The sequence below is a fragment of the Pelophylax lessonae genome, assembly GCF_965119305.1.
Source record: "Pelophylax lessonae genome assembly, chromosome: 4".
Classification (NCBI taxonomy): Eukaryota; Metazoa; Chordata; class Amphibia; order Anura; family Ranidae; genus Pelophylax; species Pelophylax lessonae.
Window position 1 is genome coordinate 605330877 of NC_138771.1, and position 15436 is coordinate 605346312.

The window sequence follows — 15436 nt, forward strand, 5'->3', positions numbered from 1 at the left end:
TGGATGGTTAGTGTGAAGGATAGTGTTAGGGTTACAGTGATAGTTAGTGTGAAGGATAGTGTTAGGGTTACAGGGATAGTTAGTGTGAAGGATAGTGTTAGGGTTACAGGGATAGTTAGTGTGAAGGATAGTGTTAGGGTTACATGGAGGGTTAGTGTGAAGGATAGTGTTAGGGTTACAGTGATGGTTATTGTGAAGGATAGTGTTAGGGTTACATGGAAGGTTAGTGTGAAGGATAGTGTTAGGGTTACATGGATGGTTAGTGTAAAGGATAGTGTTAGGGTTACATGGATGGTTAGTGTGAAGGATAGTGTTAGGGTTACAGGGATAGTTAGTGTGAAGGATAGTGTTAGGGTTACATGGAGGGTTAGTGTGAAGGATAGTGTTAGGGTTACATGGAGGGTTAGTGTGAAGGATAGTGTTAGGGTTACAGGGATGGTTATTGTGAAGGATAGTGTTAGGGTTACATGGAAGGTTAGTGTGAAGGATAGTGTTAGGGTTACATGGAGGGTTAGTGTGAAGGATAGTGTTAGGGTTACATGGAGGGTTAGTGTGAAGGATAGTGTTAGGGTTACATGGAGGGTTAGTGTGAAGGATAGTGTTAGGGTTACATGGAGGGTTAGTGTGAAGGATAGTGTTAGGGTTACAGGGATGGTTATTGTGAAGGATAGTGTTAGGGTTACATGGAGGGTTAGTGTAAAGGATAGTGTTAGGGTTACATGGAGGGTTAGTGTAAAGGATAGTGTTAGGGTTACATGGAGCTTTAGTGTAAAGGATAGTGTTAGGGTTACATGGAGGGTTAGTGTAAAGGATAGCGTTAGGGTTACATGGAGGGTTAGTGTGAAGAATAAAGGAAAGTTTAACTTCACATTTAGAGAGACAATCTGGCAACACAGCAAACATTCATAAAATGCAAGAAATAAGGGCTGTGAAATCTCTGACATCTGATTAGTGGTGTGGCAGATCATGTCTTTTCCCAGAAAACATGGATGATAAAAGCTACTCCTCATCCAAGTCCCTACCACTGTCAGTTCATTAGGACCTAATGACATTGAAGACCGTTCACCATTCACTGACATCACTAGCTGCCCCTGAATTAATAAATGCATTCTCAAAGAGTAGTCAGTAGGTCCACATTCATGTATACAAGGTGCAGCCTAAGTAGCACAAAAGCACGTCTCCGCAGATTAGATTGTAAGCTCTGCAGGGCAGACGGTGGGTTCTATTTTTACGGGCTGGGTTTATCCCTCCATTTGTGTGTCTATAGCTTCTCTCCCTTTCTCCTCCTTGTCTCTCCTCAGCCCCCATCCTTTGTCAGACACACAGATTGTGACGTTTGGTTATGCAATGTCTGACCCACTAACACACATTCTCAAAGAGAGAGAGAGAGAAACAGAGAGGGGGAGAGGAGTGATGCCAGGAAAGTAGAGCACACACACACATAACAGGAGGAGGAGATAGAGAGAAATACACGCTCACAAAACAACAGCAAGCCAAAAGCATCGCATTGACCTGCTGCTGAGACCAGCCAGGTAAGTGGCCACTGGCTTACACTCTGATCTACCTGTATGGGAGCTATAGCGAGAATTGGGTAACTTCTATCCTTGTATCCCTTCCCTTTCCATGTGCAAGGCAGGAAGGCGTGCTTTGGCTGTTTGTAGAGTAGCAGTGACAGCAGCAGGTGAGTTATACAATCCATCAAAAGTATTTTGTTCTCAACCGGAGAGCTATACTCTAGTAAGGGGCCACTCCACCCATAATTGATATTTCTGTTATGAGTGGAGGTTGCTGCACTCAATGACTCATTGGCTTCTCCTATGGCTTGCAAAGCCGAAGGCGGTAAGATCTCTAGACTTTAGGTTACAAGTTTCCTCTAACCACCATGGAGTCCCAATCAGAAATGGAAGTCTCACTCCTCCAAATGTATTATATGGGTACTCATGCTTTAAAACTGGAGGCAGCCAGCTTTTAGAGCACTGAAATCGTATAATTTCTATATGTTTTCATTTACTATAAAGACTTCGCACTTGTGCCAATGTCGTCTGTTGGTCTGTGGAAACAAAAATTTGCTGAGCCACCAGCTAACAAAGGTCAAACACTTTTTTTGTTTGATTTGTGTACAATTAAAAACTCTAAAATTAGCGCAAAAAAAAAAAAAGTCTGTGAAGCATGTGCCAACTTAGATTTGGGCAAAACCTTGCTGGGGTGAGGGTGCAGAGAGTCACATCAAATGGCAAAGTCTAGAAGCCGGCAGGATCTTGTAAGTGAGCCAAAGCAAGCTGTGCACTCATTGTTAGAACAAACAAAGCCAAAAGTTTGGTGTCAGCATGCACTCCATGACCACCTGGCTCCTGAAATTAGTCTGCTGGAAGAACCTACTAACTACCTAGCTCCTGGAACCAGTTAAGTGACAGAGGGAGTTTTTAGGTGCCATGGCTATTTGACCCTGAGAATTAGTGTAGTTCATTTTTAAAGGTGCCACGAGTATCTGAGGAAGGAGTTTCTAAGAAGTTCTGTTGTGACTGCCTTACTTCTGGAATTTGTCCAGTTGGGGAATTCTTAGGTGTTGTGACTACCCTACTTCTAGAATGAGTCCAGCGGGGGGCTCTTAAGCATTGTGACTACTTTATTTGTGGCATTTGTCCAGTGGGGGGGTTCTTTGGCGTCGTGACTGCTCCATTTCTGGAATAAGTCCAGTGGGGTGTTCTTAGGGGTCATAACTATCTTACATCTGGAATTAGCTCAGTGTGGGGGAGGGTTCTTATGTGTCTAGACTACCTTACCGCTGGAATTGTACCAGTGGGGTGGTTCTTGGGCACTGGGACTGCTCTACTTTTGGAATAAGTACAGTAGGGGGGTTCTTTGGCATTGTGGCTGCTCTACTTCTTGAATAAGTCCAGTGGGGGGTTCACAGGGGTCATAACTACCTTGTGTCTGGAATTAGCCCAGTGGGGGGGAGGGTTCTTAGGTTCCGGGACAACCTTCTACTACTTCAGAAATGAGTCCACTGGGGGTTTCTTAGGGGTTGTGACTACCTTACATCTGAAATAAGTCCAGTGAAGGGGTTGTTAGGTCTCGAGACTACCTTACTCCTGGAATTAGTCCAGTTGGGGGTTCTTAGGTGTTGCGACAACATTATTTATGGAATTAGTCCAGGAGGGGATTCTTGGGTGCTGTGACTACCTTACTCCTGGAATTAGTCCAGTTGGGGGTTTTTAGGTGTTTTGACTACCTTACTTGTGAAATTAGTCAAGGAGGTGGTTCTTGAGTGCTGTGTCTACCTTACTCCTGGAATTAGTCCAGTTGGGGGTTCTTAGGTGTTGTGATTACCTTACATTTGGAATAAGTCCAGTGGAGGGGGTTGTTAGATGTTGAAACTATCTTACTCCTGGAATTAGTCCAGTTGGGAGTTCTTAGGTGTTGTGACTAGCTTACTTGTGGAATTATATCCACTAGGTGGTTCTTGGGTGCTGTGACTACCTTACTCCTGGAATCAGTCCAGTAGGGGGTCCATAGGTGCCATGGGGACTTTACTTCTGAACTTAGAAGTCATGACTACCATACGCCTGCATAAAGTCCAGTGGAGGGTTCATAAGTGCCGTAACCACCAGGCTCACAGGATCAGTCCAGTAAGGGGGTTCTTATGTGATGTAAATAAGCCCAGAGAAGAGTGTCTTCTGGTATATGTTGCCCAAAGCAGCCAATAAGTTTTAAACTATTTTTCCTAGAATAGATTTGAAAATATAAGGACAGATCTGATTTCTTCCATGGATACCATACCCACTTCTCCTTTCCTAGACTTTTATACAACATTAACATTACAAGCCTTAAAAAAAATGCACGAAGGCCATTCAAGGTGGGCACCGATAGTGGAAAAATGTATCACTGCAACCTGCAACCATTTGACCTTATACAGGTTCAAAAAAGGTAAAATATCCACCAATTTCTCCCAACTCTATTGGTTTTGGTCCACAGGAAAGGGAAACTAACCCTCCTAAAATTTTAACACTTCTGCCATCACAGGCAGACATCAAATCTCTTATTCTATTATTTAAGATCAGTTATGTGACATGTACCAATCATATGTAAGGTGTACCCAGCTACATAATCATGACATCATTAACTATGCAGATCATTTATGAGGATAGAGAGCAATGTATAAACAGAAACCCATAGCTACTAAAGCTATATATACAGTAAATGCATTATAATTAATAGGTGTGTGTGTGTGTGTGTGTATATATATATATATATATATATATACAGTATGTGTGTATGTATATATATATATATATATATATATATAATCTCTCTCTCCTGGAAATGCCAACTGGCTGCCATGCTGATTCTAAGTTTTCAGCACTTTCTGAGGCCCTGACCCACAAGAAGTATTCAGAATGAGAGTTCTGATTCCATTCCGCTTGCTTTGGGTTGGGACAAACCCCAGAGACAGCCAGGAAGCAAGCACTTTCAGAAGGGAGTCAGCGATGGCTTGTCGCTGTATTTCTTTTAACATGGATTTCTATTATTATCTTTTGAAGAATATTGGCTGCATTCAAAAGCACATATTTCAAACTGCAAGTTTATTTACTTTTTAAAATTAATTGTGTAACATCCTGATTGTACAAATAAATGTTTAATCCATAGGTGTGTCTTTCTACAGTATTAGGAAGGTCTACCACTGCCATCATGATTGATGGTAGCCTGTGTGTAACAGACTAATCCCAATGGTTCCATCTCCACTAGGAGAGATGGAGGGGTTTATCCCTCCTCTGAATCATTTAGCTGTCTGTATAATCTGATCTCCCTTGCTAAAGCTGGATACACACCATACAACCTTTGTTGATAGATTTGCATTAGATTTACCTTCAACTATGTAGTGCAAGGGCCTGCCTGATTGCATACAAATTGAAAGTGTTTAGGTCTGACCTCATATTATATGGTTTTGGTAAATCTAAAGGAAAACATCCACAGAAAATTGTATAGTGTGTATCTAGCTCAAGGTCATCCCTTGCTGGCTGCAAGTGGCAAAAAGTAAAAAATATTCAAATGTAATATTTAATACTTACCTCTTTAAAAGACATAAAAAAGAAGGTATTTTTAGTATTGAACATAGTTTATAGTATTAAATATACAAATTATAAATAAATTGATTCATTAAATATAAAAAAAAGAAAATTTAAAAATAATGTATGTGCAATTAACACACTGCACAAATGGGCCCTAAAAGAAACTAAAACGACAAAGATGGTGCTTTAACTTGTACGGCAGGGATCCTCAAACTACGGCCCTCCAGTTGTTGCGGAACTACATGTCCCATGAGCCAGTGTAAAACTCTGACATTCACAGACATGACTAGGCATGATGGGAATTGTAGTTCTTGAACAACTGGAGGGCCATAGTTTGAAGACCCCTGCTGTACGGCATGCCATGTGAGCCCACAGCTATGTTGGGGTTCCCCGACTACAAGGACTCGGGAATGGCCAACTGTGTGCAACACTTGAAACTACTCCATTGTCAGCTGTCAATTCTCCACTGCCCTACAAAATAAAAAACGTGCAAGCATTACCCAACATTCCTGACACTTCCTGAAAATATGACTTTAGGGAGAACTATTCACGTGTCATTATTCCGCACACGTGCTGCTAGCTAATTACGGATCTCTCTCTCTCCCCCGCCTTAATTGACAAATCCTTTACCAGTCCTCTCTCTCTCCTGATCCCATCAGCATTACAAAACCTGTGTAATTCCTCTAAGATTTACCTATCTAATGTAGGTGGGAGTAATCACACAGCTGAGCTGTGCGCTCATTATTATGTAAACTCTTCACATACATACAATGAAGTATTAATCACATTATCTACTGATACTGAACTTCATGGGTATACAAGCTTGTAGGCTTAAGGCCCGTACACACTTGACGAAAATCGGACGAAATATCCTCCGATTTTTCTCTCTCTTGCTCAGCGGTCATAACCGTTTTTAGTTGACAGCGCATAATGTTCACAAAATTTCTCATCCGTTTTTTTTTTTTTTTTATTGGGACGTTTGTACCTAGACTTCCGGGTCGTCATCAACTTTAGATCATGCGCGGTCTTTCGTATCCGATTTTTGCATACACATTAAACTAAAATTGGTCGTGCTGGGGACGGACGATAAAAATTTTGGTGTTTGTCCCTCGGCATCGGCTGCTGAAAGTTGTGTACACACTAGCCGAAAATCGTACGATTTTACCTCGGACGGGAATTTTTCGGCAGATTTTCTACTAGTGTGAACCCCACTTTAGGCTGGCCACCAGTAGATTTTTTTTAGAAATTTTTGTTTTTCAAAACGCTCATTCAACAGGATGGAAAATGTTTCTTAAATGCACAAAATTAAAACTGTGAATGTAGTGTTCTTTTAAGAAACTCCATTTATTCCTAAATTGAATGTTAAAAGCAAATGAACTACTTTCGAACAAAATTTGTCAAGTCCATGATTGCATTATTGAATGTACTGATGAGATTTTTCGTACGAGCATTCGTACAAAAATTGACCAGGGTATGCCCACATTTAGTTAGAGAAGGACTGTAGAAAGCAGTCGTGACCCCAGAGCATCCAATCAGATTATATTATTATGGACTGGTATGAATATGGAAAGATTTTTCAGAAGGGTTGACAACGATTCAATAAAAAAAGTCTTTATTGAAGGCCACCAGTAAATGAACAGTATATACCTCCAAACATCTGAGCTTTAGGTTGTAGCAGATATTTTTTTAGAATGGAATATTTTATAAATGGGCAAACTAGTGTATGTTACTCTAACCAAAAATGTAAGTAAGTTGCTGCTTGCTTTCATTAGATACAAGTGATTTCTGGAGGATTGATTGGTTGCCATCGGTAGGAACAAGTTTCAGAAACGGGTGCTAGGATGAGTTATAGGTTATCTCTCTTAGGCCGTTTTATTTCACGTGTAATGCTGTAAGGGCGTGTAACACAAGAATGTGAGAAGGATATGGTGCATTCTTGTCATAATGCTAAAGGCAACAAAACATTAGGTAACCCAGTTTGCCTTGTTTTTGAATGGCTCTCCAGAAAACCTAAAGCCCAGCTCTACCTTTCAGGAAGATTTGGTAATGTAACACAAGGCAGCAAAACAGCACTCAACTCCGTCAATGGTATAAATCCATGTCAAGGCGGTTCTACTCTTTGAACTATTCATGCTTTTCATGGGCTCCCATTCATCAGAGGGATGGTTGACTCCCCAGGTCATCCACATTAGGCCTAGCCCCTATCTCATGGTTCCATGTGCTAAACTACCAAAGAAAAGTTATCTATACCATTCTGCTCCAAGCTGATCTACTTGAGAAGCCCTGTTTGCCCAACACTTAACTCATGTTTTTTTTCCCCATTTAACACCTCCCCATCCTTGAAACCCCTAACCAGTATCCCATTATACAAATATTTGTTTACTTCAGTCTTCAAACCAGTCATGTGGTATCACAGGTTCTTCCGTAGAGAGGCCAAGGCCTCCCCTCGTATGGGAGAGAAGGTGACTCTGAGTGCTAGTTCCAAATATTATACGGGCAGAAGGGACTTTAATGAAGTCTCTGACATGGATTGGTGGTTGGTGTTTGGTAATGGACAGATCTATGGCACAGCTTGGCATATTAGGTACTGAGTGGATGGATCATCTAAAGCTCTTCTGGAGCCAAATATATTTACAGTATGGTAAAAAGAAAAGCACCAGAAAAGTCACCAGTCACAGGACAGGGCCACAAGGGTCCTTGACTGTGACAAGAGTCACTAGTCACAGGGCAGTACCATGGGGAATGGGGTTCTGTGAGGGCTTCACTTTATTCCCACCATCAAAGAAACCTCTGCTAGGATAGTAGACTTTCGCCTAAAGACTTAGAATAAAAGCCCCTTATAAATGACATATCAACATATATGTAAAGGGATGAAATCAAATATTTGTCACTTTTTAAAATTAATTTCCAGAAACGGTTGTGGATTTTTTAGAAAAATATGTGTAGTATATCTTGCACTGGATTTGTAGCAGCCTCTGACGTTTTTTTGGATAGGGCAGGTTCATTTTAACTGTAAAACCAAATGGTAAAGAATAAAAACAGGAACCCCAGGGCATCCAACTGTTTATGACTAAGCGAATATGATTTCGTGAAACGCGTCAACTGTATTTGTCCCCTGTCTCTGATTTTTGTCACTGTGGACTCTTTGAACCTACAATAAATGTTTTTTAATCATTTTCAACTTTCAAGTCGGTGTGCGGTTGCTTACTTCTTAATTGTGCAGCTGTCGGGATTGCGGATCTAACCAGCACCCTGCTTGATTGTCAGGACATTCTTACACCGGAGCAGTTTTCCTTTCCTTCTATGTTTTGCTGTGGTACCATTATTAATAATCAATTCTCCTTCTTTGTGCCTGGGGGATCCCCAGATCTGAGATAAATAAAGTAATTAGCCCCTCAACTTCAGATCCATCTTGGCGTTTGACACCCATCCTCTTTATCATTAATATCATAAGAGCCGCTGAACAGCCTATAATGGCTCCTTCGTTGGTGTGTGGGTTGGCAGAAGACTTGGCTTTTATTGTCAAACATGACATTTTACATTTTCAATAATTTTTGCTTCCTGACTCTTGTGACTGTCTCACTGCAGAAGTCTGCACATAACTTAAAATCGACTTACAGGCATCTCCTGCAATAGGAGTTTCATGTTTAATGAGAGATAGTCGAAGAACTTGCACACGTACAAGGATGCCAGGTCTGTGGGTGTTAATAAAACACCAAGACTGATCATGTTAATTTGAAGGCAGACCTTTCCTCTTTAGCAGTCAGAACTAGCAAAACATTTCACTTTAAGATATTAAGCACACAGGTCTATAAATATGAGCCTGAATAATGTGTGCCAGCGTGTGGGTATCTGCTCTGCCTACGCAGTGCAAAAGTCAGTACTAATGTTCAGAGTACAGTGAATCGTGGCAGCCAATCAACGTTCTGCCATCAGCGCAGCTTAAGAAGCATTCTGATTGGCTGTGAAGTTACTGAACTTTGCTCTTCGCCTTATCAATTAGGAAGACAGCGGCAGATGGGTCACTGGCATCGTACAGTGCTGTGTGACAGATGGTGACCAGAATGCAAAACATTTTGCATATTTTACTTCTGATTGTATTTCCATTATAATTTTCCCATGGGTTTGGCTGGGCACAGAAGTCTGTATAATGTAAAGTTATGCAACTTTTACAAAAGGTCATATTTATAGACTACCCATGGTGCTAGCTTATCTTGTATACCCCTTTACCTAGGTGCCTTCATTGCCTGTAACCCTTAAAACAGGGATCCTCAAACTACGGCCCTCCAGCTGTTGCGGAACTGCACATCCCATGAGGCATTGTAAAATTCTGACATTCGAAGACATGACTAGGCATGATGGGTATTGTAGTTTCCGAACAACTGGAGGGCCATTGTTTGAAGACCCCTGCCTTAAAATATATAAACATTGTCAAAAAATCTCCTATTTTTTTAACTAAATGTAATTGAGATATTAAGTATGAATTATCACTTGCAAAGCACTAGGGCTCATGCACACAGCCGCAAAAAGTGGCCTTTTTTGGTCCTCTGTATGGACCATATTTTACACATGTAAATGTTTATGCTAACAAACCTACTCTATAGGAGTACAAGAGCCAACCGCGCCAAATTAATGGAGGATGCTAGACTTTAATAGTTGCCTGCATCCTAGAAATGGAGGATGCTAGGCAGTAATATCTGCCTGTATCCTAGCACCGAAGGATTCTAGGCAACAAAAGCCGCCCTATGACCTAGCAATAGGGGATGCTAGGTGGCAACAGCATCCTAGCAACGGAGGACACTAGGAAGCAACAGCCACCCAAGTCCTAGCAATTATGGATGCTAGGCAACATTAGCCACCTGTATTCTAGCAACTGATAATGCTAGGCCTGCACCCTAGCTACGGAGGACATAAGGCTTTAATAAACCTCTCTGTCGTAGCAAAAAAGGGACACTAGGCAGCTTCTGCCAGCAATGTCCAGAGACAAAAATCTCCAGAGACATCTAGTAGGTTTGACATTTTTCACCGTTACCAGTAAGCTTAATCATTCTTGGCATTAAAGGGTTGCAGTTTTTTTTTACATTGCTGAATACCTGGGAAGGCATTTGGGTATTTAATGGTGAAAGGGACCCTAGCGGTAGAGGATGCCTGATGCTTGGCATCATTGCCTCTGGCTAAAAGTCCAAAATGGACTAGGTTAACCAAGTCTCTGGTTCAGCAAGTCCATTTTGGGCTTATGGTGCATAACAGTGCAAGGAGTAAAGCACTGCCCACAGGTAAAATCAGATTTATTAAATTGCTTTTGGTTAACACACTTCTGCACTATTTTCTGCATAAGCTTGTATGTATTTTGCAGTTAACTGGTTCCAGTTATTACATAATGCTGGCAGTCAAGCACTGGCTGGGTTGATTGCAGGCCTATGTCAATAAATGGGTGGCAGTTGCCGCATATAAACACCAAAAATCGATTGTATCAAGGAGCAAGTCTCTACCGGTACAGGGCACCTCGCCCTTTGTAGTGACTGGGTATTCATTATTGTCTTTGGCAGACCAGTACTGGATGGGTTTGTTGTGGTTTAGGGCAGATAGTTTGTGGCACTGAATGAGTATCTGTTATTGCATTTGCTCAAAGCCTGGCACTGATGGGGTTTGTGGAGGTTCAGGGTGTATATTCTCTTTTGCTTATTTCTAAGAGCTTGGCACACAGAAATGGTTTTGTGGTATTGTTGGGTACATAGACTGCCATTGAATATATGTTCGCTATTGCATGCTTTCAAAAGTCTGGCACTGAAATGGTTCATGGTGTTGCAGGGTACACAGTCTCTACCTTTGAATGCATGCTCATTATTGCTTGTTTTTGAAAGCCTGGCAATAAATGGGTTTGTGGTTTTGCAGGGTGCAAAGTCTTTGCCATGGAATGCATGCTCGGTATTACGTATTTTTGAAAGCCTGGCACTGAATGGGCTTGTGGCGTTGTATGGTACATAATCCCTGGCACTGCACATGAACATATATTTGTTATTGCATGTTTTTGGAAGCCTGGCATTGAATGGGTTTGTGGCAAGGAACAGGTCTCTGGCCGCCTAGGGCACTTGGTCCCTGGCAGAGTGCCCTCAGGTCTGTTTATGAAATCCTGACCTAGTTTTCATGCCTTGCGCTTGTTGGTCACATGGCAGGGAGATTAGGCACGTGGACCGTACAAGGAGGGAGGGTGGAGGGAACAGGGTGTGTACACACATACTAACACACTGACACACATATGTGGACAAGACAAGGGTAAACTTCCAGCTTTATGTCTGGGGGGCAGATTATAGAAAACCCATTGTCCCAGTAACCCTTCCCCTGCTGCTTTATAAGCATGACCTGAAAAACCGACAGCCTAGCGGGAGTCACAATTCCTACTGACAGCTCTTGTAAAGAATAGCTGAAATCAATGCATATCTTTAAGGGGGTTTTCCAACTGAACCTGTTATTCCTAGAGCATTGCGAAACAGATGTATTGTCTAATTCTCTGGGTTGTGTGCTTTCCATTCTGAAAATCATTTTTGTCCTCTAGATCAAACGATGCTTCATTGTTTGCAACTGCTAAAGATGTTCAGCTGTGACTTGATTCCCACAACTGACATAGGTCTACCTGAAATAAGCCCCAATTCTCACCTAAGTGATTTGAAGCGCGTTTCAAATAGCGCTTTAACGCTCAGCACCAGATTTCTTTGTTGTGCCCATTCACATTTAAGCGATGTGCTTTAACTCAAGTCTCACAAGTCACAAAAAGTACAGGTGCTTCTTTGGGCCATGTTGCATGTTTTTGGTCCCAAGAGGACCTAACAAATGTGTTCAATGTGCAGTTTCGGGCCAAACATCCATCTACCCTAAAATACCCGAGCCTGAAAGCACCTGGAAAGAAAATGCACAAAAACAAGCAAACAAAATAAATGCTCATGCTCAAGTATCCAGGCTAAGTCCAACCAAATATATTCCAGGTGCATCAAGGCAAATGGTGTTCAAAGTCTAAGCGCCGGTTCACATACACGCGACGCTACTTCCCGGGGCGACCTCCGAGATTGCGGTGCGAGCAGCGCGCCGCGACTTCGGAGCGGCTGCCACGGACTTCATAACATTGAAGTCTATGACGGTCGCCTCCTGGTCGCCCCAAAGAAGCTCCGGACCCTTTTTCTAGGTCGGAGCGACTTGTGTCGCTCCTATTAGAATGGGTCCGCAGCTTCCCTATGGGAGGCGACCTGCGGCGACCTGTGAGGCGACCAGGTCGCCTCACAGGTCGCCCTAGTGTGAACCGGGACTTAAGCCTCGTACACACGCAACGAATTTCCGCCGACCGGTCGTCCGTCTTTTGTCCAGAGTGGTGTCTGTTGGTTGGAATGTGCTCTAGACTGCACACGAATTTTCCCTCACGACAGATTTCTACTTCAGAAGTGATGTCATGTGTTGGATTGCTTTGTATGTGTTCTTTCATCTCTGAGCATGCCTAGTCTTGCTCATAAGATTTTTCCCCATCGAAATCTGTACTAATGATATGAAAATCGGACGTGTTTTGATGGTCGACAAAAATGTTATAGCCTGCACACCAGGATTTTTTCGGCCGAAAAGTCGGAGTCGGTTGTCGGAAGCATCATACTAACAAGTCGAAAATGGGCAAATCGGTCGTCGGACAAAAATTCCACTCGTGTGTACGGGCCTTTATTCTTACATTTCCTACGAAAAAAATTTTTAAGTAGAAAAACGTGTCTACTGCCAGCATGCTGTAGAAAAGAACCCTTGTTCTCTATGTAGAAGCAGTGGTCTCTCTACAAAGGTCAGACACACAACCCTGTCAAACCTAAAGCTCAGCAATCAGCAAATCTAATGTTCCCTGGTAGTAGTTTTTCACATTCAACTGGACTTGTTCTGCACTACTAACTCCTACTAGCTATACCATGACCTAGATATAGTACATGAGAACATTCACAGACTCATGCTACCTGCTGATTGGGGAGTTCTAGCTTGGACTCAGTAGGGGGTATGTTGGGCAGCTACAGAGAGACCACTGTGTCACTAGTTCTGTAGGTCAGGAATCTATAAGAATCTCTTGCACGTGTTTTTCAGTTGCGTATTTTAACAACTTCAGGAATTACCAGTTAGGAGATGAATAGAGAGCTTGCACGTGGACTTGGGAGACACCTGTCTGTCTAAATGTATGTTTGTGTATATATAGTTCTGTATGTAATAGGATAACAGATTACAAAACACGAGTAATTAAGGTAATTAACATTCAGAAGTAAACCAGGTCAAACGTGAGCCCATTCCATGCCAAATAGCAGGTTCATATTATGTAATGTTGTTGGGGGCGGGGTTCCAAAATACCACTTTCCCAAATGTCTTATATTTTTTTTTTGTATCCTCTCTAGGCGTGTCCAGGAGAGCAAAACCTGCCGAAGAGGGAAGCAGAGAATTATTACCTGACAAAGGAGAAAGAGAGAACTCAAATCCAAGAACAGCAGAGATCTGACTCATTAATCCAAGAGACCGTGGGAGTTTGTAATGCGGCGGTTGATCTGGTAGAGAACGAAACAGTTCAAGAATAAGATGCTTAAACTGCATGGTGAGCCCAAACAAGAAGAAAACAGTCCTAGTTTTCAACTCAAGGGACGGTGCTTCACCTAAATTCTTCTTGCCAGAACCCCAACTTTGTTCTATATCTACCAATAGCACAGACTTGGCTGTGCAGGAATCTTGAGGAAGACCTCAGTGAACATGGAATCTCCATTGGACAACTACTCACAAAGCATGGAGCAGCAGCATTCCCGGGGAAGAACTCCAAGTGGCCAATCTGGATCCCTATCTGGCCGTCGCAAGCGGGAGTTCATCTCCGATGAAAAGAAAGATGCCAGTTACTGGGAGAAGAGGCGGAAAAACAATGAGGCAGCCAAGAGGTCACGGGAAAAGAGACGCTTCCATGACCTAGTGCTGGAAGGGAGGGTGGCAGCACTGGATGAGGAAAATGGACGCTTGAGGAATGAATTATTCCAGCTGAAACTGCGATATGGGCTCATTTCAGCTGCTTCATTCATCGAGGCGAGCCACGGACTTGGCAATCACAATACTGCAGATGGCGGACCTTTGCTATGCAACTCCAGGAATACAAGCTACACGTCCCCGTACTTAGCCATGAACTCAGACTCCTCAGAGGCAGACAGTGGAGGGGGTGCAGTCATGGATAGTTATTCCCCACGCGGTTCACTGTCTGACCTCTCTGATCAGTCTTCCCGGGATAGTCCGGTGCCTGCCTCCTATGGCCAGGGGAGAGCCATGGAAAATGACTTTGCCAATTTGTGCCCAGTGGAAAACAATCAATCCTCAAGATTAGCAGTGCCAAGGGGGGGAGTGATACTGTACCGAGTCGGTGGGCTTACTGTTGACCCCCAGCACAGGCACATTGTTGCTACAGAAGAAGAATCGCTGAAACACCAGGCCTCAGAGTACAGTGCCCAATTGCCACGCTCCTCCATTTTTGCACATGCGGACAGTTTACAAACTGCTTACCATCATATGGAGAAGTCCCCTGGGGTTCACGTCTCCTCAGACCTTTTGTCTCCCAAATCCCCCCAGTCAGAGTACCAGAGTGAGGACAGTGGTAGTGACGAGGGGGGATCCAACTGTTGCTCCTTGGAGTGCCCAACCTATCACGAGCCAGCGGCTGGCGTCAAACTGCCCCACAAATTGAGGTTGAAGTGTCGAACACATGGACATGAGGGGTGGGGGTCAGATAATGGTCAAGGAGTCGAGGTGCAGAATTAATTATCAGCCGGTACTCTGCTATCCAGTTAAGCCAAAAAAAAAAAAGACTTGGCCACCAATCCAACCTACTAATATCCACAGGTGCCACTTTGTGACTGTTGTTTTAAAGACTTATGGCTGATCCTTTTACTACTGTTACACTGCTGAAAGCCGGGGGGCATGGTGTTACAGCCATGGGGACTGGCACTATTTTTGTATATATGTATGTTATGTGTATAGTTAAATAAACATGTTTAAACCTATATAAAGCGTATAGCTTATGTGTTAAGAAGCTAAGATGCCCAATACAGTTATATATGGTTATATAGGGTAATAGGATGAGTTATAAGAAGGTGATGGGAGGGGGTTAGGACACTAATTAAAGAAAAATGGATAGACAAAACTGCCAATGCCCAATTATTAAAGGAGAAGCCTTGACACTTTTTTTTTAAACGGTCAGTACACAAAAACGCTATTTTCATTAGCAGTGGACAATGGTGGAATGAGTAGCTCCCTGAGTTCCTTCAACTCTTTAAGATTCTGGTTCAAGGGTCTGCTTGACTTGGTTCTTAGCTCTGCTCCTGTTTACCTTG

General features: G+C 42.7%; 1 protein-coding gene across 1 annotated transcript; it reads left to right on the plus strand.

Moving 5' to 3' along the window:
- The first annotated feature begins 1395 nt into the window (after window positions 1–1395).
- On the plus strand, window positions 1396–14888 carry LOC309554076 (nuclear factor interleukin-3-regulated protein-like). The gene is made up of 2 exons (XM_082255610.1): window positions 1396–1532; window positions 13475–14888. The coding sequence occupies exon 2, from the start codon at window positions 13821–13823 to the stop codon at window positions 14862–14864; it is 1044 nt and encodes a 347-aa protein (XP_082111736.1). The 5' UTR covers window positions 1396–1532; window positions 13475–13820; the 3' UTR covers window positions 14865–14888.
- The last annotated feature ends 548 nt before the right edge of the window (window positions 14889–15436 follow it).